Below are 24455 nucleotides of genomic sequence, written 5' to 3'. Positions count from 1 at the left end.
GACCCTAATAACGTATTCAAACGCCATTTAACGCCGGGCAGCGGAGGCAAGTGGACTTTTCGAATAGGTTTGCATCTTTAACATGTAGGCTAATCCGACGTTGTGACACATGCATTGGCGTATCGGGGGGGCCATCCATATTTCTCGGCATCTAATTTTTTTTTTTTCACCAGAGGAGTGATATAGCCTGCTCTGACGTCTGCATCAGATATTACCCAGTGCTTTTTCAATGTGCATTTTCCCCTCAGTGACTTTGCGCTGATCTACATCATCATAATCAGCAGCAGCAACAACAACGGGGGGGAAAAGGGGAATGAAGATTTAATTTTTTTTCTTTTTTTCTTTTTTTTTTTTTTATAAACCCACCGCTCCCCTCCAGACGACGAGTGTTTCCAGCTCAAATATCTTTTAACAACATCACGTTGTGGAATAGTCTGGCGCCAGAGCATCGCTGGAACCATGCCTCATCTGCAGATTTGGACTGGGAAATTTCATCCACCAATTTGATCATCGAGAGGCTGCTGCTCGGTCATTCATGCCAGTGTTTGTTTGTTCTTTTGTTTTGTTTCTTTGTTTTTAAGGGGAAAAACACTTGTCATCACTTTTAAAAGTAATAGGTATGCCGTTTTTTTTGAGCAAGATGTCTGATCTTCTGGTGTTGGTCGAGGGGCTCTGTGACCTGCACGGATTTCCATAGCCGGGGAAAAAAAAAAAAAAAAAAAAAGCGGGGGCCAATTACGAGATTTTGAAACTCGAGAAGCGTATTTTAATGAAGACATCGCATGCATAGATGTAGGCTAGTTTTTTCGACATTTTTAAAAGGCAATTATTTTTTGATTGCCAATTTTTACTTTGTGCATTTTCGGGAGGACCACTGGACTGGTTGGATTATAGAAACTATATAGAAGGATTTGTGGAGATGTTGGGTCGTCAAGAAAATAAATTATGTGGAATTTTCTCTGCTCTGGCGGCTTTGTCCTTCGTATGCTTTGTTCAAAGGTAAGAAAATGTCGCTTGGAAAAAAAACAAAACACACACACATACACACAAAAAGCCTGTCACACCCGTAGACGTGATTACCGGTCAATAAAAGGCTGAGATGTGGCAAATCGCATTAAGGGGGTACCCAGGCCTACTTATTAGGGGCATTGCTGCCGATATATACCCTATTAGACGGCGCTTTGTCGCGCGAGCGTAAAAACATGCGCGTGCACAATCACAATCCTATTGTGAAACATAACCCACTCCCGATATCAAAATGGGGATATACATATATGTGTTGGCTGGGGGCGACTTCCTAAAATGACGACCCTGAGTAGCCACTGAAGGCTTAAGCGATGATTAAGCGATAGGATCAATCGGCCAATCATCGATTGATTACGCTGTGGTAAGCAGCTGTCCGCAGCGATAGTGTACAACACTGTATCAAGCAAGCAAGCCCTTTTATTTTTCAATGCGAAGTAATATTTTATTCATAAATTCAGCCTAATTGCACACACACACACACACACACACACACATATATATATATATATATATATATATATGTGTGTGTGTGTGTGTGTGTGTGTGTGTGAGATTTTGAAAAATAATCCTGGCAGGTTGTCCAAAAGAAGGCAGGGTAGCCCTTCAACGTTGCAAATATTTTCTTATCAAGACCTTTAAATATTCACACCACTGCTAAATTACAGCACAAGCCTTCATGAATACCATCTCAGTCACAATTTCCTGATCAATTCCGTTGCTGTTTTGATCTTAGGGGAACCGTTGTAGCCTCATCCCTTGTGGCCTACTCCTTTTCATGGTCTGCAGCAACCTACAGCTTCACTTATGAGATTTAAATGCTCGTTGAGAACTGGGCTGCACCCTTTGACATTTTATTCCATTATAATACTCTAGCAAAACAAAGGAAAGGGTGTAATTTTGCTGATGCTCTCAGGTGTCAAACCATTAAAGCCCTGCAACTGGCCGGCTTAATGAACAGCTGCACTACCTATGAGTTAATTGAACAGTGCTTACCTGACTGAGCCATGGGCAATAGTGCTCCTGTCATACCAAGGGAGCGATTTTACCCCCCCCCCCCCCCCCCCCCCCCCCCCCACACACACACACACACACGGGCACGCACACACATTCAGCACCCTCCCTGTAATAAGGTACCTCAGCTGGAGAGCTGTTCTTTGCTAGGTGATGCAGGTCATGGCACCAATGTTATAGATGTCACTCAGACTAGAGTGGACCATACAGTACCTCCTGGGGGGGGAACAGTTTGTCTCCAGGTGGGACTGATGAGGCCTGCGCTTCTGACAGCACGGTGGGGGGCTTTGCTATAAACCTTCTGCTTATTAAAATACACGCCAGTGAATCACACTGAGCGTTTAGCTGATGGTGAGCCAAAGAAACTGTGACATTGTTACACTTAACACTGTTGTTTGGAAGGACTGACATCAATAAAATGTTTGACAGGGGCACCATCATCGCACCCTCTCAACCGATTAGATAAAAATGCTATAGGTGGGGCAGAGGGGAAAATGCATGTAGAAAGCACATTTCTAAATCTTGCCAATGGCGATATATGTGTCAGACAGATTTAACATTATATCAGATGCACCTCAGTGTATCCCCAAAATGCATTTGCTAGCTTTAGTTCTTAGCGGTGCTATTTTATACCTTCACTTAAAATTTGGTTCTTCGTGTTTGGTGGTGGCAGTCAAGAATGTAAGATTAAATCTAAGTCTGGTAGTGAAACAATGTTTACTCTGGAGGATGTACACATGGAAGGGATCATTTGTGTGTCAGGTTTAACATCCAGAGTCCCCTTCCCCTTTGCTAAAACCTTATCAGCCCCATTGAAAAAGCCTTTTTTTTTTTCAAAGGTGGCATTTGTGTTATTACTGTAGTGCTGAGTATGTGCAGCACAGTTTTCAGGCTTCATCACCCAGTAGGTGTGCTGTAGAGACGCAAAATGCTTGTGACAAAATTATCAGGCACTTCTGCTTTTGTTGCTTAAAAATGGCTCTTGGATTTTGCCCCCCAGCTCCTCCACTGGAAGCGCCGGAATGTCTGTGGCCAAGACCACCGTGGACAAGTTGCTGAAGGGATATGACATCCGTTTAAGGCCTGATTTTGGAGGTACGTGTTGTGATTACATCTGCTTTTGGGGCTCGGGCTCTGCCGTTGAGGGTATTTACAATTCAAGGTTTGGTCATGATGATATCTACGAGTCATCCCCGAGCTGAAAGCTGCTGAAGAGTTGGCCTGTGGCAAAAAAAAAAATGGGGATGAGCTTTGAAGTGACTGCTACCATGTCATTACTATGCATCTATCCACATAATCGAAGATGGCTGCTCCTTGAGAAGTAGGGCATACATGGAGCTGAGCCGTCAAACACTATGTCTTTTAAAATCTGGCAGACTGAATGCGCTGATTTTCAATACTTTTCTGAATACACTTATGATTAGAGATGTTTTATGGCCTCTCACATTTGGCCCATTAACTTTTACTGGAAATTGTACATTTGCTCATTAGAATAATGTCTGTTTTTATGATTCTTTAGTATATGGGGAACAACTCATTTTTGTTTGCTACTTGGAGTGATTGTTTTGCTGAAGCTGTTTAACCAAAACAGAGGTAAAGCAGCATAAAAAGAGTTGGATGATGTATTTTAAGTTTTTGGTAGTTAATAGGTAATTCATTGGGTCTCTTTCATGTAAAATGAAAGGACTGGAAAAAAAAAAAATGGTTGAAAAAAAGTTTTTCTTTTCCAAATATAGTTGCGCATCCCTGCCTCTAGTGTACAGAATGAAAGGTCAAAGGTCGGTTTCCACATGATTGTTTATGTGGTCTGATCATCAGCAATGATAGAAGTGAGAGTTAGATTATTTTAAAAAACATATACTTCACATCATATCCAGACTCACTGTGCCAGTTTAGCTTTTGTCTGTAATGCAGAATTGTTGCATAAAATGTTTAGGGTAGTCGGTTAATTAAATTAAATTTCTAATGTAAATAGACATACACATTTAGAAGCGTTATTTGGCTGATTGTGGTTTTCTTTAACACATATAATCTGAATTACGCTTATTAAATGTATGTACAGTATATACCAGTATTTTAAAATATGCTGCAGGCTGCAGCTTGTCAGTCCTGTGACTACACTACACTTGATGAGAATGAGAGCAAGCAGTGAAAAACATATAGCAGGTGTGCCTCCTCATATAACCTTCCTCTGGTTGGCTGCTCTGCCAAAAGCAGATGCTCTGATGAAGGCTTATGTGCCAAGATGTGTTAGGCTGATGTTAGCTATTGTAAAAATATGTTATAGTTGAGGTTAAGTCTTTGTTCTGTGTTTTGGAGTTCTGCCATTCCAGAGTTGTTTCAAAGATTCAGCGAAGGAAAACGAGACAAAGCAGCAAAGAAATGTCATTTTCACTTTGCTCGTGATTGTTGAAACGAGCTCATTATGCTCAACAGTAGTTTTGGACATTACACATTTAATTTTACTTTTGCAGCCAATTTCAGCTGGGATATTATCACCCTGCAAGACCCAGTCCCCTCTGACAATATTAAATATCACTCAAATACAAACAAATGTTTCAAAGTCAATGTTTCTGCAACAGATTCGCACATTCCTCTGCTCCATTTATGTAGCGCCATAGCTGTGTAGTTGGTGCTTGCAAATGCCAAGTCTTTTGTGTTTTTTCCTCTGGTGTTTCAATTAGTGCTTTCATGACAGTTGGCAGCAATCTGAAGAGTGTTTCTGGTCTGAACTCGTCCTTATTGTCCAACTCACCAGCAACAGTTTTGCAGCTCACCACTTCGACCATGTGAAACAGACAAAAGAATCAAACGTGGCCAAGAACTGCTGAAATTGTGTAGCAAATTTTTGTTGTTAAAGGTCAGAGAATGAAAAAAGCTGCATTCGACATGCTGAATTGACAAGCGAGCGGCTTTCAGAATCACTTTACTTTGTCATAATGTCTTTCATAATATGTAAACATGCTGCAGCAATTTACATCACATATCTTGTGGAAGAATTACCGAAGTTTGCATTAATTACCAGTATGAAATCAGGAATATGGTGCATAGTTACTGTGCATTTCAGCATAAAAGTAAAGGTTTCTGTTCTGAAAATTTCAGTGTAAACAAAACATAGGCAGCCTTTGTTTTGTGAATCATTTCTTTTTTGTGCGACTGAGAAAACAGCCACGTTTTATATCAAAAAAACAAATGAATTAACACCGCAGCATCCTCGTTCATTATTATATCACCGTGAATTCAAAGGAAAAATGTAACAAAATGCCTTGATTTCTGGTTCTGCATTGAATGGTTATTAATATCTATGTTGTATTGATTGCCCAAAGATTTGTTAGTCATATGTTGCTGTTGTGTAGCAGGCTGTGAATGTGTTGGAGTAGGCAGAGCAAGTTTTAAGGAGTGAGTATCCCAGGCAGGGAGTAGCTGTGCTTTACCCTCGGGCCAGGGAGCTGTAGTCCATCGTGTCTTGATATTTCCAACATCAGTCAGCTGCTTGTGCTGTGGCACAGCTGCTGATGACCTTCAGCACTGGAGGTTGGAGAAAGAGGATTTTAATTTGGCACAGTGCTGGACAGTGAGTGTGACTCCTATCAGCCTGGCCAGCACCCATGTGAGAAGTAAAAATGAGCCCAAAGGTGTATGTTGGTGTGCTTTGAATGGTCAGAAACAAGTGATGAGTGATAGCATATGGTTTTACTAATGTGTGGTATTATTCAGATAGTTTAGTCAAATGAAAAGTCCGCTCTGCAGTCATTCTATTTGAACAGTGTTCTCCTCACGCAGTCGATCTGCGAAGCAACTGGAATTCAAGATGAAAGCTCAAGAGTCCCGAGTTACATCTACACTATCATGATGTTGGTTCGCTTGCGATCACTTTTTCAATGTTGTACAGAAAAACAGGTCGATTAGTGAAACCTTTTCTGAACATGCTTGATTGCACATCAGGTGTGCATGTCTTCTACTTGGATTGCAGTCCTTGGTTGTAGCCTCCTAACAAATTGCCCGTGGTAACTGCTGATTTTTTGACCACAACTCTGAATGATGCACTGCATTAATTTAAATTCAACCAGAGCGTTGCAGACTTGGTAAAGAAAAAATAATTTTTTTAAGGATAGCAATGTTTTGTTTTTTTTTTAAACACATTTACCTGCTTTGAATCAATTATGTGTCACACCACTGGAATTGCTGCCATTTAATCCAATAGCTGAAGTGAAATGTGGGCTGTAGTAGGAGCGAAATTTTTGCATTGGACTCTGCCTGTTGCCATCAACATGCGGTTTCTATCTTTAGGTTTCACTTTGGGATTGTAAGGTAATCTGTGCCTTGGGTCAAAAAACATTTATTACTGAAAAAACTGAAAAAAGGCAGTGAAACATGGATGGCTGATTATGTCATTACTCAGTTGCATTTCACAGTGTCTGCTACCAGTGCTTGCTTACTTGCTGCCTTGATGCTGATGAGGTCTATCTTTTCCCACTTAATGTTGAACTATAATGAAATAAGGATGAAGCAAAATTTTAATGATATTTAATGATTCTAACTAGCTTCAACTAAGCAGCAAATGGTGCCTTTAAATGTTTTCTTAAAATGCGTTCATTCCACAAGAACCTAAAACCTACATGACTATGTAGGTCATGTTTTTTGCTCAGTGAAGGTGAGCTTGGAATAAAATGAAAATTGATAACAATATGTTAGTTATATGTTGGGAGTCGGGATTGTGTGGACAAGTTTGATTGATATCATGTTGTTCATTTAAGGCAGAGGAGTCAAAGGGATGTATGCCAGTGTCTTATAAAATTTGTGAAGTTTGGGAGTATTAGTAAATCTGCAAAGAGAAGCCAAGTTTGAACACATGCTAAATGGAAAATAGGATGCACTAATGAGACTGTAGATTTTTAAAGTTCACAGACATTATAGGACGTAAGGGCAACCAGTACCATGGTAAAGCTATACCAATTATTGGAGCACTGGGACTTCGGCGATGCATTTAATGATATTCTCTAGGTTGGTCTTATGATTCAATGATGGTGATGCACCTTCTGTTGGGGGAGTCCCCTTCTCTGACTTCAAAGAAAGGGCTCATATTTCTCAGGGAGTTTAAGGTAACTGCAAAACACCCCCCCCAAAAAGATAGAAATAGACATGCAGGGCTTTGGCTGACTATATATGTTTTGGATTATTGCATTTGAAACAAATTTAGGGTATCATAAGAGTGAGGGGATGTAAAAGAAAATATTAGTTTAGATTAGAGATTAGATCAAATTTTATTAATCCCTTTAGGAAGATTCTGTGAGGGAAATTAAAGATCTGTAATATGTATGTATGCATGTATGTATGTATGTATGCAATCCACTACCCATTTAGCTGCATACATGCAAGCCCAGAAAAAAACTGGTAATGACTGCATTAGTCAATACCTGGTGCAATATCCATTGACCAATACGGGTTTTAAAAATTAATAAGAAATGAAATCGCAGTATGAAGCTTTATGTTTTATCTGCAGTTATGGACTGTCAGTAAATTCATTTTTTCCTCAAAAGTATAGTTACTACAAGCATTTAATCAGCTTTGGGGTTTTTTTGTGTGTGTACAAAACTCATGTTAGAGATGAGTCTAAAGGAGCCACAGAGCATCTTACATCAGACTCCTGTGTGATGCAAGAAGGGTTCATAGACATGTACAATAAAAAGGGGGGGACAATATCTATTTACTGACCAGTTAATTAACTGCATGAATTTTACTTTGAGTTTCTGTGCAAAAAGAGTTAAAACTACAGCAATGAGAAAATGACTCTGTACGCACATTTGAGCTTTGGATGGGAGAAATGGCAAATACCTTAGAGAGGCTGAGACTTCTCAATGATAACAGACTCGATATATTCGAGAGATCTTGTAATCCTGTACTGGCATTGTTGGATGGGAATAATTAAATTTTTCTTTTCCTTCTTTTTCAGATGTAGAAGTAGATGATGTAAATTTTTATATTTACATCTACTTAAATCTCCATACAAGTTTTAATGCTGTATCAAGGTTGCAGTGGCCTTTGTTGTTAGATGTGCTGTTTTTTTTTCTTCCATTCAAAATGCAAAATTCAATAAAAAAAAAAAAAAATGAAAAAATGAAAAGAAATTTGAATTTCTTTTTTTGATACTGTTTTTCACATTTAACCACAGGTACAGAAATCAGATATAAAAATGGTTAATGTTCACACACATAACATTTACACTTGTTTACCATTCCACAACCATCCCATATGACAAATCTGATAAATGTTTTATTATCCTCGCTGTTAAGAGGAGGAGGAGCAATGGCTGGGGCTGCTCATGCAATAGTTATAAGAATCCTTAAGCTAGTTAAGCTAGTTGAAGGCTTGCAATTATTACTACTGCCGAAAATCATTTGCATTTTTTTTTTTCACTGCAACACAAATTGATCTTTGATAGTATTAAGCCTTACCAGTTTCTCTCAGGTCACAATGCATCTTGCACCCACGTTTTCACTGTTTCCCAGTACCTAGTAATGTTTGGCCATATAATATCAAAATTCACACAATAAGGAGCACTAAAATGGTTCCAAAGCAGCCTCATTGGCAACGCTTTCTGCAGGCACGTGCCCTTCCTTAAGCTAGCAGCATTATATCATTGACCAGTATACACAGGGATTTGTTCAGGTGCAACTATTCATCACATGCCAATCGTACACCAACAGGCTTCAGGTTTCCAGCAAATCAAAGAGTAATCTCACAGTGAAGTAACTCATCAATAAGATCACGTGCTGGGGAAAACACAGTTGACTCTCCATGGCACATAGCTGGCTGCTCTTGACCAAGTGTGAGTGACAGTCAGCCCCATTTTTCAGTGAACATGGGAAGCTCTGTTGCAATGTATTCCTCGTGCACCTGTGCACCTTTACAACATTTTGAGTATACAGGGTACAATGGCAAAGCCCCTTGGAAACTTTGAGCAGTTGATGAAGAGCTGAACAGTCCATGTTATGGCTGAAAAAGGGTAATAGATCAGGTACCCAGAGTTACTGTAAAAAAAAACAAAAAACAGTAATCACAGTCAGCTGGTACCTAGTAAAGGATTACTGTAGAAAATTGCAGCTATCAAAGAGACCACTGGTCCCAAGACCCTTTTTGCGCTAAAGTCATTTTTGCACATGGTGAACCACTACAGTAAGTTTTGAGATTTTTTCTCCATACAGTTGACCCTACAATACTACCAGATTCACAAAGATATGAACTATAAGTAGGGCCTGGCTCTGGAAGCACTTACAGAGCTGATGGTTTTAGATTCAACACACCTGCTTGGTTATTACTGTATATGATGTAGACAACATAATAACCAAGTGGGGCCAGCTGCTGTGGTGTCAAGATACAGAACAAAAAACATTCGTCAGCGTGTCCAAGAACAGACCTTTATGCTATGGTGTATAAAATATATGAGTAGCAGAACATCTGCATCTGATCCATAGCCTCAGGTAGGCCAGAGCAATGGAACCTCACATTCAGGTGCCCTGGTAGCATTTTTATTTAATGTACTATTTTATGTACAGAGTGGAATGGATCAACTTCCTTGTACCCCTTTTTTCTTTCTTTTTTTTTTTTTTTTTTGGAAACTATCATGTAAGCTTGTGCAACAGACTGAATAGAAGAGGACCATATGTCCTATACTGCGCATAATCTATACTGTGTATAATGGTCTATGCAATTATCTTGTCTGTAATATGGCAGCAAATATGGTCTAGAATGGTTACACCTCTCTTGCATCTGATGACAAATGAGGAAATACATGAGAATCTTGTGGCTACCTTCTATCTGAAAGAGCCTGAGAAGAGCCAGACTCTCTCTCTGCACCGAGATGTCTCTGCTCGACTTTTCTGACATTTTGCCAGAGGTGGCAGCACTAGTCTGGCAACACTGGATCTGGTGCCATCACTGTTTCAGTCATCAGACTTAAAAGGTAGGAGCTTCTCACAGTGATGAAGAGGATATTTTATTATTACCACCAACAATGATGCCTGTGCTGGTTACCATTTTGATTGCATTGAATATATCACCCAGTTGCAAGGTCTTCATGGCTGTAAAAGCTTTTGCAAACATTCTGTGGATAAATATTTACAATGAACAATATACTGAAAATATTTAGCAAACTAGGTAGTGAGTTAGCAAACATTTGCTGCAGTTGCAAAGCTACCTTTCAAGTAGAAACGGGGAAACTTCTATCTTCAGACCTTTGAACCCTCTGAGGTCTCTCTACTGCCTGATTGTAGCCCTCGTTGTATAGATTTTGATCTCCAAAAATTGTTTAGTTTTCCTTTTGGATAATGTGATTTTATCGTGAAGAGTTGCTCTTATGTGTACACTGATTGCTAAGAAATTGTATTTGACAGATGCCTTTGCTTTTGGTACTTTTTGAATGGTAATTTTATCATTTACATTTTCTTTGGACTATATAAACTAAGGCTCCAGTCACACAGGCCTAGGGAATGGTCAACAATGTGTAAAATGTGTACTTGCAAACTGGTTGGCAAGTGGTTGCTCAAGGTTGCTCTCAGTCAGCTGCAAAGAGGGTGCTGCATCAAAAATCTCCACAATTGCTTTTGGTCGCTGGCAGATTGCCACAGTTGTGCCTTGATGCTGCCGCCAAAACATTTCAAAAGGTGCAACTTTTACTTTGAAGCTGAACGTTCTCTGTTTCTGGTTTTCGCAGTTTCACTACCGCCACCAGAGTTATTGATGGGTGTTTGCAGATAAGTCTGCACTTCCATGCAAACTGCAGGCAACCATGGCAATCTGCTAGTGACCAAAGTAAAAGCACAGAGGTTTTCGGTGCAGCACCAGATACCTCTTGATGTGACTGCCAGCAACTTCCAGCAACCATTAGCCATTTAACATTTTTCCTCAGTGACCTGTGGTTGCCAGGGGCTCACTGACCGGTCTCTAGGCATTCATGACAGGGACTGTAGCAACTGATTTCACAGTGACTGCCATCAACCTGCAGCAACCACTTGCCAACTGGTTGGGGAATGCACATTTGCGGTGTGTTGCCAGAAAGTTGCTGACTGGTTTCTGGGCCTGTGTGACTGGAGCCTTAGCTTTTTGCTCCACATCCGAGGTTGAATAAGCATTTCCTTTAGAAAGGCTGTAACAGTTGAACTCAAAAGCTTCCTTTGTAAGCCAAGCCTTACAAATTCATAGACAAGCTTTCCCAAAGCAAATGAATGCAAACCTTTTTGCGAGCCCTGTGTGGATGAAATACCAAGATATAGAGTTAACACTGCCACAGCAAGTAATGTAACTAACCTTAGCTAGGTAGTGAATCAGCAAGCGGCTGCTGTGGTAGCTGTTGTAAAGCTTTCTGTCAAGCAGAAACTGAGAAACTGCCACACCCATCTTCAGGGCTTTAAACTCTGAGGTTTCTCTGCTGGCCTCAACAAAATGAATGCAGCTCGTCATTACTGCCTGATTTTAGCCTTTCTTGCACACATTTTGTTCTTACAGCAATCTACGCTGATTTTCATCATCTTTCCTTCTGGACAATGTAATCACATTGTGACATTCAGCCTGTTATTAGTTATTATATTCCAGTTTTATTTCCCCTCGTGCTTGCAGTGGTCCCTGTCCCCCATAGCGCCTTCCTACTATACTGTGCATTGGCTAGATCGCCCCCTGTTGCTGACACGCTGGAATTGTGTGGATCAGTTTGGCCTATTTTTTCTATCAACAGAGCCGGTATGTACACATATGCCAGGTGCTCGATTGATAAATTGAAAATTCAAAAATGATGTACATAGGCTTTTTCCCACACATAAAATTGTGGGCTATTTATAAATACCACTCATGATCTCATGCATATTTCTGACCATTCCTGACCCATTTTTAAAGCGAGTCAGGCCTGATTAAATTTTTTTAAAGTCAAGACAGACAAACATAAAAATTTCCTTATAGTATATTTTTCTATATTCTCTCTCAAACCTACATGTGCAATTTAATATTCAACTTTAAACTTAACTACAAATAATTTATTGTGTGCTACATTTATTATTATTATTGGTAAGTATGGGTGCTATAAATAGCTGCGGCTGTGCATAATGAGATGTTTTTCTTGTGTGAACTGATCTGATTTTGTCTGTCATCGGTCTAGTTCAGTACTTTTTTCCTCTTTCAGGGTCCTTTGCTGTGAATTTAGTTTTTCTGTTTGTAATTCAATTTCTTTGTCTCAGAGTTTCTCTGATAAACATTCTGTGAAATTGTGCATCTTCCTTGTTGATTTTATATGCAAATGATTAATTAAGGGACTGTCTATGCTCTGTTATGGCTAAAGATGGAAGTGAAAATCTGGCTTCTTCATGTGTGTACAAATACGTGAGAAGATATTCAACAAATCTGATTTTAAAAAGTGTATTGGATTAGAATAACTCACTCCACCCTTAAGAAAGAAACAAGATTGTTTACATCTGCTATAACTTATAACAAAGTTGAGGCTAACATTAGCCTGACCTTTTGCCAGTATAGCCTACTGTATGTTTCAACAATGTATGCAAGTAGATTGGTTATGAATCACAGAAATTCAGTTTAACTTCAGTTAGAACACCATTGTATATATTTCTGCAAACAATTGCTTGTTCCTCTTTTTCCATCTCCTTCCAATCACCCTTCATATTGCTTCCCTCAATTACGTAGCCTTGCATGCATGCACACAAAGACACTCAAGTGTGCTTGAGAACTTGCATGTCTCTGCATCAAATTATTTTTTCTCTGTCAAGCTGTCTGACACTTCAATAAATCCTTCACTATAAATGCGGCTTATCTTGGATAACACAGGCTACCTTGGTACCCATGCACCACAGGCCACACCGACACATGGCTTCAATTAAATATGTTATATGATGACTTCATAATAAAGAATGTACATTTTCATAAAACTGATGGTCCATAAAAAAAGAAAAAATTACCTAGCCATATTGTTTCTTACTATATGGTGTTATCTTGCAGTGACCATATTTTGAATAAATTCTAGCAACAGCAAGAACATAATTTTTTTACGTTGTGATGAGGACAGCCATGGAGCTTTGGCATTTATTAAGTTCAGCGACTGCTAGTAACTGAAAAAAAATAGGGACTTGATGAAAACGAACCTATGACATCATATTTTACACCATGCCATTACTACTTAAAGAGAAGAATCAGACAGTAACATATTGGCTGACAGGTTTTCTTCAAAGCTATAACTGCGTGCTCTGGATGGAAATGAACACGTGTTTGAAACTAGTGGCTATCAATGATTTTGCAATCATTGATAGAATTTTTGTTTTGGGTAACTGTAAAATTGTCTTTGTTGCAGATTTGAACTGATGAATTCATGAGCACAAATCATAAATTCCATGTCTGTAATTAAGATGATTTTTTGATGAACTGCTGCTATATTTGCAGTGCATTTCTCCTGTATTACACACCAGCTGTCCGACATTTTCCTCCCGCGACTTTGTTAGTTTTTACTGCAAGTTGTTTAACATCATTCCCTTTGCCCTGATTTATAAGTGCCACCACAAGAGTCGTGAGTAGAGATTCTGGTTAGTCTAACTGGTGGGGGAGAGTGCCTGCACATCATAAAAATGCTGATATTTGGCTCTTGGGTATTGATTATCATATCACAAGAGAACATGATATAATATATTGCTATACTGATATTTTGCCCCATGATATTGGGGAATTTTAATAGTCATTACCAAAATCAGTAGAATTACACAATTTTTGATACCAAACAAGATTATCCCATGTATTTAAACATAAACTTCCTTTATTTAAAAATGACTTTAAATCCCTGAAATGTGGTGGCATACCATTACTTTAACATTAATTTAAACATTATATTTGCTGACAGGACACAGACTGAAATATTAGGGTGGGTCCTGGAGTAGCCTTCTAAAATTACTATGAGGTATAACGTTAGTTACATTATGTTATCTTTTATATGATGTTAGTCACTACAAAAATTTTGGTGTATGGACCCTGTTGCAAAACAAACAAACAAAAAATGGTAACATATATCTCAGAATAACATAGGAAGGATAATACTTTGAAAGTTGTTGGATGCTATATTGAAAGTTATTTACTGTGAATTCTTTAAATAGATCTGGATTCCATGTTTTTTTCTTTTTTTAGGTGTTTTGCTAAATTGGAATTATTTCTTCCTTTGATTTGAAAAGCATGATGACATCATTTGTATATTACCCTTAACAAATCAGGTATTACCCCTTAATCAACTGCCTCTTACATGTTCTTCCATACCGATTTACTGCCTTGCTAATCAACAGGCGGAACTATAGTGGCAGCTGGCTAGTTGCCATCTTCCATGTGTAATTTGTATTGTGCAATGTGCAGTTTGTTTTGCTCATGGGTATTCTTCTTCTTCTTCTTCTTCCATACATTGCCTACAGTAACTACAGTGTTTTAAAAAAACAACAACAACAAAAAAACAAACAAACAAAACGAAGCAGATTTTCAGAACTTTTGTATAGAAAGGTATTTCAAGTATTGGTTCTGGTACCAACCCTGCATAGAAGCAACCGGTAGTTTTACCTTTACCTTGTAAGTCCTAAACAAATATACAATTTTAACTAAAACCTTTAAAAAGCCTGTGATGGATGCTTTAATCAGAATTGCAATAATGGAAGAGAGAAGAATATTGTAGAAATGACATTTGACCCCTTTAGGTGTTAGAACATGTTTACAGTAACTTATAACAAACCCAACATTTAAAGTTTTTAACCCAAATAGAAGCTGCATTCATTCCCCCAATTTACGCAGCCATTTTTGTCTCTTGTATGAATGCTTATCAATAATACTTACTCAACTGATCAGCACAAGTTCCAGTAAGAGACCTAGCAGAGGTCACGCACTGTTCTAAGAAAAGTTTGTACTTTCAGTCAGGAAAGTGTGCACGGCGATCAGTGACCATTTCATTCTGGTGAGAACAATTCCCTCTATTGCTATTAGTATGAACACGCAAACAAATGAAAAAACAAACAAATGTCCCGTCAGTTGGAAGAGATAAAAGAGCCAAGATCAGCTCATTCACACATTTGTCCTTCTGGAGGACATATTTCAAATCAAGCTGTCGTCATCATCACAGGAATGGGTTTTATGATCTCTGCTTCCACCATTAACAAACCACGACAGGTGACATATCACAAATGCTGTAAAGATATCATTCTTCCTGCAGAGCTCTAACCAAGTGCGGGACATCTCTGGAATACAAAGAGCCGAATGTCTTAAAAGTGTATTTACCCACATTCACCTCTGCGGATTTTATGAAGAGTGAAGTTTAAAGGGCGACCACTAAATATAGTCGGTGGATGTCCGGGGGATATGCTGAGGCAAGCATTTTTCAAATGGTGACTTTAATATGAGTTTGTAATCATAGAAAGAATGCATGTTTAGACCACTGAAGACACTACTTCATTATACCAGAGTGGGCTAAACAAATCACAAAAGAATTAATCCTCTATAATATCCATGATATGCAGTACCAAAATTGTGTTTGAATTAATTGGTTTAAATGGCTACAAATGGAAATCTTTATAAACATTGTTAAATGGGGGAAGCTATCAGTTAAAGCACTTTCCACAGTGTTTAATGTGATTGCACAAAACTGCAAGTTACTCTACACGTGAATTTTAATGGAAAACACCTCAGCAAAGGCTCTGAAGGCCTTTAATCGATTAAAATACACATTCTAGCGTCCTGTCTTTATCGTGTGACAAAGTTAGATAGAAAGAACATTTGGATAGTGTGATTTTTTTTTTTTTTTTAAATAGGTGTCTCTGACCAGCCATCGATTTTCTTAATTAGGGTCCAATTTAGGGTTGTTGGGGGGGCGCTGGAGCCTATCCCAGCTGTCACAGGGTGAGAGGTGTAGCCTGGACTGATACTAGTTACACACTGAGATTCACACAATAAGGTCAGACATGAGACTTTTCTCTGCAACACTTGCACTGGTTCAACAGTGTGAACACTGAACAGCCTATCTGGATTGGTTAGGTTTTATGTATGTATGTGTTTTTATTTGCTTTAAACTTGTTTACTAACTTATAAATGTGCATAACTTTATATCTATATTATTAACTTGTATGAATTTGTTTGCTTAGATTCAAAAGCATAACCAGGGACAGGGGGCTGCAAATTAGCCTGTGACAATGTTTGGCTGTAGTGTCCCTGTACAAAAATAAACAAATAAACAATAAAAAATAAGCAGAACACCTATGGCAATTTTCACCAACTAACCTAACATGTCTTTGGACTCTGGGAAGAAGCTGGAGCCACACGGGCACAGGGAGGGCATACAAATTCGACACAGGCTCCAGTTTCAAATAATCAATTTTAAACAAATAAAAGAAATGATTACTTAATTTATGGTAAATTTACTTAGAGGCTAAAGCTCCGGAAGGACCTCTGTGTAGAACAACTCTATTATCTGACCGAAGTGTTTCGGCTTGTGGTCTTCAGCTTCCTGGCTATGCCTGTGATTTTAGGCAAAGCGTGCGAATGGAGCAGAAAAAAGAAAGCAAAACAGACAGTTGTACACATTCAGCACAAGTCCACAAAGGAGGTACCGGCAAGAATGGGCGGGGCATTTGCACCTGTGATTTAAGCTACAAGTGTTGCTGAAGCTTCAGACTTTATGTTCTTCTCTGTGCTCCTTTGCGTAGTTTCTACCATGTTTAATTTACTTAACCGCAATCATATGTTGCCTCATTTTACTCAAAACAATTTTTAAAATATTTCTTATATTACAAGACTAATAGGAAAGCATAGCATTACACGACTATCATGAGAAATGCTTATGAATATGCTCTTGAGTGTATATTAGTGTTAAGCTCTCTTGAAGTGGTATTTGTTGCGTATGTGCTGTAGTTTATGAGGCTGTTTCACGATATTCAGCGTTTTTCAGCGGATGTTGATTAGGTCAGCGTTTACATTGTCTTTCTGTCATTCCTATACTGAACATGGAAAATGATTTAGATTATCAGCACAAAAACAGTTCAGCGATGCTTTACTAAGCTACTCTCCTTCCTTACTTTGTCCTTGTCTGGTGTAATAAACAGTGATTGTGGCTTAGTGTGTCTTAAATGGTATTTTGTCAGTAGTGCAGCAAGGAGAAAATGAATTTCACCGAACATACTGTAGATGTGCATAAACAGGATGACAAAGAAACCAGAGAGCCTGTAAATGTCTAACAGAAGGTGCTGTGCTGGGGTAATTTATGAAGTGCTGTCCCTTGGTGTAGATAGCCTTGCAAATTTTCCAAATCCATGTGGCTAATGAAAATTGCAAGTGGTGATCAGTTTTTCTTTGTGACTTTAAAGTTTCGTGCAGCTCACGGGAAGATGGAAAATATTTCTGTAACACATGGATTAATAAAGGTTCAACTGTGTACCATTAGTTAGAAAGGACAATAAAGGACATTCTGTCCGAGCACCGGAATGTCGCAGTCGCATATAGCTCCGCTGAGAATAAATCTGAACCCATTAGAGAGGTGACTGAGTCTCTGGGGAATTCTCTGGGGTCATGGAGCGATTTATGTTTTTTTGGTGGTTATGAGCATTAAAAAAACAAAAACAAACAAAACAGTTTGGTACTGGAGACCGAAATAAATAGGATTTTCAGTATAATACCCTGTTACTGTAGATACAAACATCAGATATCAATGTAAACTTTGGTTCTGTAGTAACACATTTAAATCAGTATTATTAGTTTATTTTAGTTTAGATTGATACTATTAGTTTAATACTTTTAACCTTGTTCCTGCACTTTTAACGGAGCTTTTAGGCTTTAGTCTAGAGTAAAGAAACAGATTGAATTATTATCATTGTTAACATTCATCTTACCTATGACAGCGTGCTCTTACTGGACTTTTGTACTATACAAAACAAGAATATACCATCTGTGAGAAATCTTTGTTTTACAGGTGTGTCAAAGGTAGGCCACTGAAAGTGGTGTGCCTCAAAAAGGCTACATTCAAGGTAAAAGTGCTCCAGTCAGTTAATACAAGAATATTTACATTCAGAACAAACTGTCTTAGATGGATAGAATTTTAATATTTTTCTTTTGCTCCTGCTGTATGTTGGAGATGTCTTGAAGCAAGAACAACATTCAGCTACAGGGCAGCTGCTGCTTGATGTTACCACTAAAAGTAGTAAATATTATTTATCATTATATTAAAACAAAATCTAAATTGTACAAGTCGATTTAGATAATTTTAGCAAAAAAAAAAAAAAAAGTACACAAATCAAAAGCATCACTTTCTTAACTAAAATTCTCACGAAACTTCAAAATTGTAGATTTAGATTGCACGGTGGTACGATTATATTGTGTCTTTTTTGTTTTTGTTTTTTTTGTATTTGTTAATTGTCGTTTTGTTACTGCATTGCCAAAATACTTTTGAGGTTTATACAGCTGATAAATCTAAGAAATAAAGGTTAATTTAGAGGTCTTAATTTTTTGTGTTCAAATGTGCAAAATGTGTCGCTCCTGTAAAGAAAAAGAAAATTTAATATAATTAATAATTATTTTTGCCTCCATTTTTTATTTTAAGGGTACACAGTGTTCTGTAAACATTGGTATCATAACACTGTTTCTGTGTTTATTGGAAACTTCAGGTTGCAGAAAGCTGTATTGCTTCCACAGTTGATCACAATGCTGTGTTCCTGTTTCTCCACAACAGGAAAGACGTCTCTAAAATCACTGTAATATTGCTGTTTTGTGTTTTCCTGCAGTGCACTCTAAAGGAATTTTGATACAAGCCCTTAATGGTTTCAAATAAAAGAGGATCATTGTATATTTTTGCAGTTTAATGATCCCAACCATTAAAAAACATCAAAAAGTTGCAGGACCACTGGGACGAGAGAATCAGACTCTCTACCTGTGCAGCAGCTTGTGACCAGAACTGCACTTGCCAGATCTCTGGCTATAGGCAGTTCAGCCTGTGGCCGTGTCATCAAAGTAGGGTCACCTGTCCCCCTCTGCCATATGCAGCTTGGGTTTTGCTGATTTCATTTCCCATTGATTCCCAGATGAGGCCCAGTTGCAGCTTGATCTTGTTTGTAATGGATAAGCAGTGAATGTAGTCATGAAACAGCGCATCAGTTACAGCATGACTGGTGGGTAGAATAGACACCTAATTGACTGCATATAAAAGGCAGGATACATACAGTAAGTAACAGAGAGCAGCTGCAGCACTTTATATTCAGCGTGTAACGTACTGTAGCGTAATGTAAATGTAAATGATACGAGGCTATCCCGTGTGTCCTTTGAGATAATAGATTAAACGCTATCCACACATGTGTGCAGCTCTTTACAGAAAGCACTCCCCACACCATTACTTTACCTTCTGAGAACACGACCACTGATTGATGTCTGCAGGATGTCCGTTGCAACCTGCATTTTGGCGGATACAGATATTAAATGATGTATGGAATGGAAGCAGATCTGTCAAGGTTAGCAGACAATTGTGCAATGCTGAGGACAATCTCTTAGTCTGTGTGCTTCCACATGTCAAATGTTGGGCTGTTTTGCATATGGGCTGATGGCAGAGGCTATTGTAATTCAGTCTCAAAGTAATGCCTATTCAGCGCAAAGCACAAGTGTGTTGTCAGAATCCCAGGATGGATGTTGGGGCATGTGCAAGTGAAATCTATCCTGATGAAGAGAGAATGCCCAGTGATTTATTACAGAGGAAACACAGGAAAAATGCTCAAGCTGGGCACTTTTTCCTTTTCCTTTCGCTTAGATTTTCTATTTGAATTAAATGAGGTGTGTATGTAGGCAGGCAGAGGGGGGCAAGGGTGGTGAGAGATAGCACGCAGGAGAAAGGACATACTTCATCTTCCCATTCAAAGTGTTGTTTTCAGCAACTTTGAAATGAAGGAGAAAAATGCTGATAGAATTGCACCAGAATGTATCGCAGTGGACTGCAAAGTACAAAAACCCTAGGTCAGGCGTTGGTGAGGCATCCTGCATGCAGGGCATTTTTCCTCTTTTTTTTTTTTTTTGATTCCTCTAACGCTCCCCAGTGACTCACGTTTTGAACCTGCCGTGATTGATGGGAGGTGTGTCCTTGACAAGGCCATGATAGGCTGGCAAAGGTATCAAATTGTTTCATAAAGATAAACAAGGATAACCCAAAAAAAAAAGAACTAATTTACAGCATCTGGAGAGAGATGCCATCACCCTTACTACCAGGAAGCACGCTTAAATGCCCATCTCATTATTGAACCCCAACAGCTAGCCACATAAAACAGGTTTGTGCATAAAAATGTTTTCTGCATAGTGGGCTGGAGGAAAAAAAGCAAGATGGAAGAGTGAAACAACATTTCCACAAAGGTCGGACCAAATATGAACAATGCAATAAAAGGCAAACAATTTAAGCTGAAGTGAAAAAATTTAAATATTAAAATGCAGCTAAAAAAAAAAAAAAAAAAAGAAATCTTAAAAAGTGTTGAAAAAAATGTCACAGAAGCCTTTTTTTTTTACCACAGTGTTGCATCACTTCTTCTCTTACCAACAATCTGTGATCATTTGGGAGCAGACCACGGTTGTAGTTTTGAAAGTGAAATATTTTAATGTTCTTGTATGACACAGGATTTTAATTAGGGCCCCCCTTTGTCAAATTTTGGTGTTCTAATTGTTATCAGGTCTACACTGCAGCTCCTGGACTCTATTACTTCAGAGCCATGCTGGTATAACAGGTGCAGAACATACTGTAGCTTGGCATTGTCTTCCTGAAATAAGCAAGGTCTTCCCAGAGGAAAGTGTTATTTGGATGGCATTGTATGTTGCTCCAAAGCCTGTACATCTAATTCAGCATTAATGGGGCCTTCTCAGATAGACAAGTTACCCATTCCATGCGCACTAATGAACACCACTGCCCTAAAGCTGCTGGCGTGCTAATAACAAGCTAGACAATAATTTCTAGATTGTTGTTGATTGTACATAGAAATGGGGATGGACATTGCAGGTATATTTTAGCAGCTCTTGTTAAGCCAACATTTTATAAATGACTTGAACAGGTGTCACCGTGTCAGGCTGCGATTCTGCTGTTTTGTGAAGCTGTGGCCTCTGAATGATGTCTGAATAGTTTTACAGTACAGTTGCTGCGTATGTAATAAGACATGCATGTATAAACTGAAACACCTGAACTGCAGTTGGATCTTTATTTTTAAAATTGTGTGATTGCATTTAGATGGAACACATTTGGACAGATTTATCCATTCTCCTGTAAGGTCACATGCCTCTGCAGTTCAAGTGTACAGTAGCTGTATGTGTCAACTGACTGATGAGTTAAACTTACTGAAGTTTTCCTCCAGTGGCACAACACAACTTCTCCATTTCTCTTCCTGCCCTTCTTTCTTCCTCTGAGTCTTTGAACACGCGGCAGCATTCGCTGTCACTCTTCCTTTTGATTCCTGCTTTTTTCATTTGATCTAACGTGAGTTTAGTTTGTTTTCCTCCTTTACATTTATGCAGCTTGTTTTTTTTCATATACTATTTTTTCCTTGTTTTTGAGTTTGTCATTTAGAGTCTGTAATCCAGCTCTGTTGAGTTTTGTCTGTCATGTTGCAGGGGGCTTTTTTATCAGTTTTGTTTGAGGTGAGATGCTTTTCTAAGTTTTTTTTCTCTCGCTCTCTCTCTCTTTTTTTTTTTTATCTCACCTGCACAATGTGACTTTCTCTGTTCCTTTGGTCTAGCAGCATTTCATGTGCAAATAAATGAACCTTAAACTCTGGATGGCAATCCAGCTGCAATGAAGAGTCCTGACTAGTGAGATTCCCATATGCATGATAACTTTCATATACTATCCCGCGCTAACATCCTGCACTGTTCACCTTAGAGACACAGTAATGCAAATTTTGGTGACTTCTTTTCTTTTCCTTTTGTTTTCTTTTTTCAGTCACTGTAATTTCAGCAGAAAGAACCAGAGGGTGACGAGTTAATATATTAATAAAGAACTAATTCATGTATCATACTCTCTTGAGACATATTAGTCGTGACTGGTGAGGACGATCTACACATAATTACCACAGGTTAATGTAATTACACAGACATTTAAGGCAGGACTTACCAGTGTATGCATGATGCTGCTGATGCAACTGGATATCAGCTTTGAGACATGGCATCAGTTAAAAGAGACAAAACCAGGCACCCTTTAAGAAATGATCTTGTATTTAGCAACACAACATATCTCATGAGTTTATTCATCTCAGTGATTCAAAATGTTCAGTCCAAGATTACAAGGGAACATGGAAATAATGGCATTGATTAAAACTGTCAATGTGCGACTGAATAAATTAGGCCCACAAGTAAATAAATAATTAGCTGGACCACAGAGAACTGTTAAATGAATTATACACTTTTTTAGCCAATAGTTTGCAAACAGCTTCAGGGAAAAATCCTGCAATGGACACACTTTGTCCTCAAGTACCCATACGTTGGCATACTTAGTTCCCTCAACCCTCAACAGTCCGCACGTCTTTCTTTTTTTAATTCCCTCAAAACAGATTCATGACTTAGCCGTTCTCTGCGCGTACAACAATCTCAAAACCAGCTCTGCTCATCCTTTGAGACCACAAAGCATCATTTTGAGAAATTTTAAATTTCATCTTGAATTAATATGCTTCATTTTCATTTGGCTGTGTTCAGCAGATAAACTGAATGTCAAATCTGTTGAAACTAAGCACTCAGTTGATTGAGTTACTCTCACAGTCGACTGTTTCCATATTATAAACCCACTTATTTAGCTTCTCCCATCTTACTTCTAAATAAAATAAACTAAACCTTTCAGTTCACTCTTCATCCCCTCAGACTACTTTAATAATGTTCCTTGTGGGATTGTACTTTAGGAGTTGGAAATTTCATTGGTAATATATACAGGGTTTCATGAGTAGGAAGTGTAATCCATTTCCAGCTTTTTAGTGCAGTATCTAAGTAGGTTTCATATATCAGGCCTGAGGTTTGTGACAGGATAGGACGGTGAGATGAGGCCACCTTTACTTATCCTCTGTCTCTGACTTCCTGTGATGTACTGCCTCTGCTCTCCTGCTTCACCTCATCATTTTCTTTTGTCTACGCTTCTGTTCTTTTTCAACCCCCGTGGGTTAATGATTTCCCTTTATTTACTGGCCATCACCATGTAGTCTGAGTTCCTCTGTTGCGTCAGTGCTTGTAGTTTTGCAGTTAGTTGTTTCCCTCCAACAGTGGAGAACCTGATTGGTCAGGAAATGAAGATGAAGAATAAGGGCAATGCAGATGGGAAAAGACAACACAAGATATTGTGTTGGATAATTCAAAATTTAAAATATTCAGGTATGGAGTTAAAATATTTCATCTCTGTATTATTGTAGGGTCTTTACCTTACAATAGAAAGTGCCTTGAGGCAACTGTTTGTTGTGATTTGGCGCCATGTAAATAAAATTGATAAGTATTTTAATGAGAACTAAATGCTACAAACAAGTGTGAAGAATTCATTTTTAAGGTGGGACTGAAGAACAGGTTGTAATAATCGGATCCTGATGGAAAGAAGAAAGAGACACAAAAGCGTTTTTTGTGCTTTTGTTCTCTGAAAACAGCCCTGCATTGATTTTGGAATGCTAAAAGTGATTATAAACAGATATGGAATGAGACCAGATTAAATGCCTGATCTTTGATATATTGTTGTTGATGAGGCCTCGGGGAAAATATTAAGCAGGAGTGCCAAACAAATTATTTCCTGCTTGTTAATCTCGCTGAAAATCTGTTTTTAACATAAAGTTATGTATTATTAAGTTTAAAACACGTCTTAAGCGGTTCGACATGCAGAGATTGCAAATGGTGATCTCAGTGGGAATAATAAGGAAATAGTTTTTTTCTTTATATGGTTGATGTGCTGTTTTTTTATTTGTTTTTTTTTTACATACCTTAACAATGGACAAGTCTGAATATGTGTAAAGCAACAGTTGCTTCATATCCATACATGAGAAATGCACAAACAATGCTACAGAAAGACCATTACAGTACAAGATGGGCTACACTGGACGAGAGACATCATACAGACATTTTGCTCTAAGCCTCCGTTTACCTAACAAAATGTCATATCTTGTTAACACAGCTGATCTGAAGCCAGTCTTTTAAAATCTTTCTATGTAGCGCTTCCACGGTCACTCCAGGTCTGTGCTGGTTTCTAAAAGGGTGATCCAGTTTCCTTCCACCGTCCTGCTACATGCAGGTTAGGGCAGCTGGAAACTTTAAATTCCCCGTAGGTGTGACTGTGTTCATCTGTCTGCGTGTGTTAGCCCGGCAAGAGACTTGTGTCCTGCTCACTGCATGCTGGGATATAGACTCCAGGTCTTTGCTGCCCTGAAGCTTGTAGAAAACAGAAG

At 38.5% G+C, this 24455-nt stretch overlaps 1 protein-coding gene across 1 annotated transcript in view; it reads left to right on the top strand.

Moving 5' to 3' along the window:
- Positions 1-373: 373 nt before the first annotated feature.
- gabrb4 (gamma-aminobutyric acid type A receptor subunit beta4) overlaps positions 374-24455 on the top strand; it is a 52985-nt gene continuing 28903 nt past the window's right edge. The window contains exons 1-2 of the mRNA XM_030746654.1: positions 374-999; positions 3038-3132. Coding sequence (XP_030602514.1) covers positions 920-999; positions 3038-3132 — 175 coding nt within the window. The 5' untranslated portion in view covers positions 374-919. The remainder of the gene's footprint in view (positions 1000-3037; positions 3133-24455) is intronic.

This window comes from Archocentrus centrarchus, chromosome 14, assembly GCF_007364275.1.
Source record: "Archocentrus centrarchus isolate MPI-CPG fArcCen1 chromosome 14, fArcCen1, whole genome shotgun sequence".
NCBI classification, from domain to species: Eukaryota; Metazoa; Chordata; class Actinopteri; order Cichliformes; family Cichlidae; genus Archocentrus; species Archocentrus centrarchus.
Note: the sequence above shows the minus strand (reverse complement) of the source record. Positions and strands in the feature narration are given on the sequence as shown.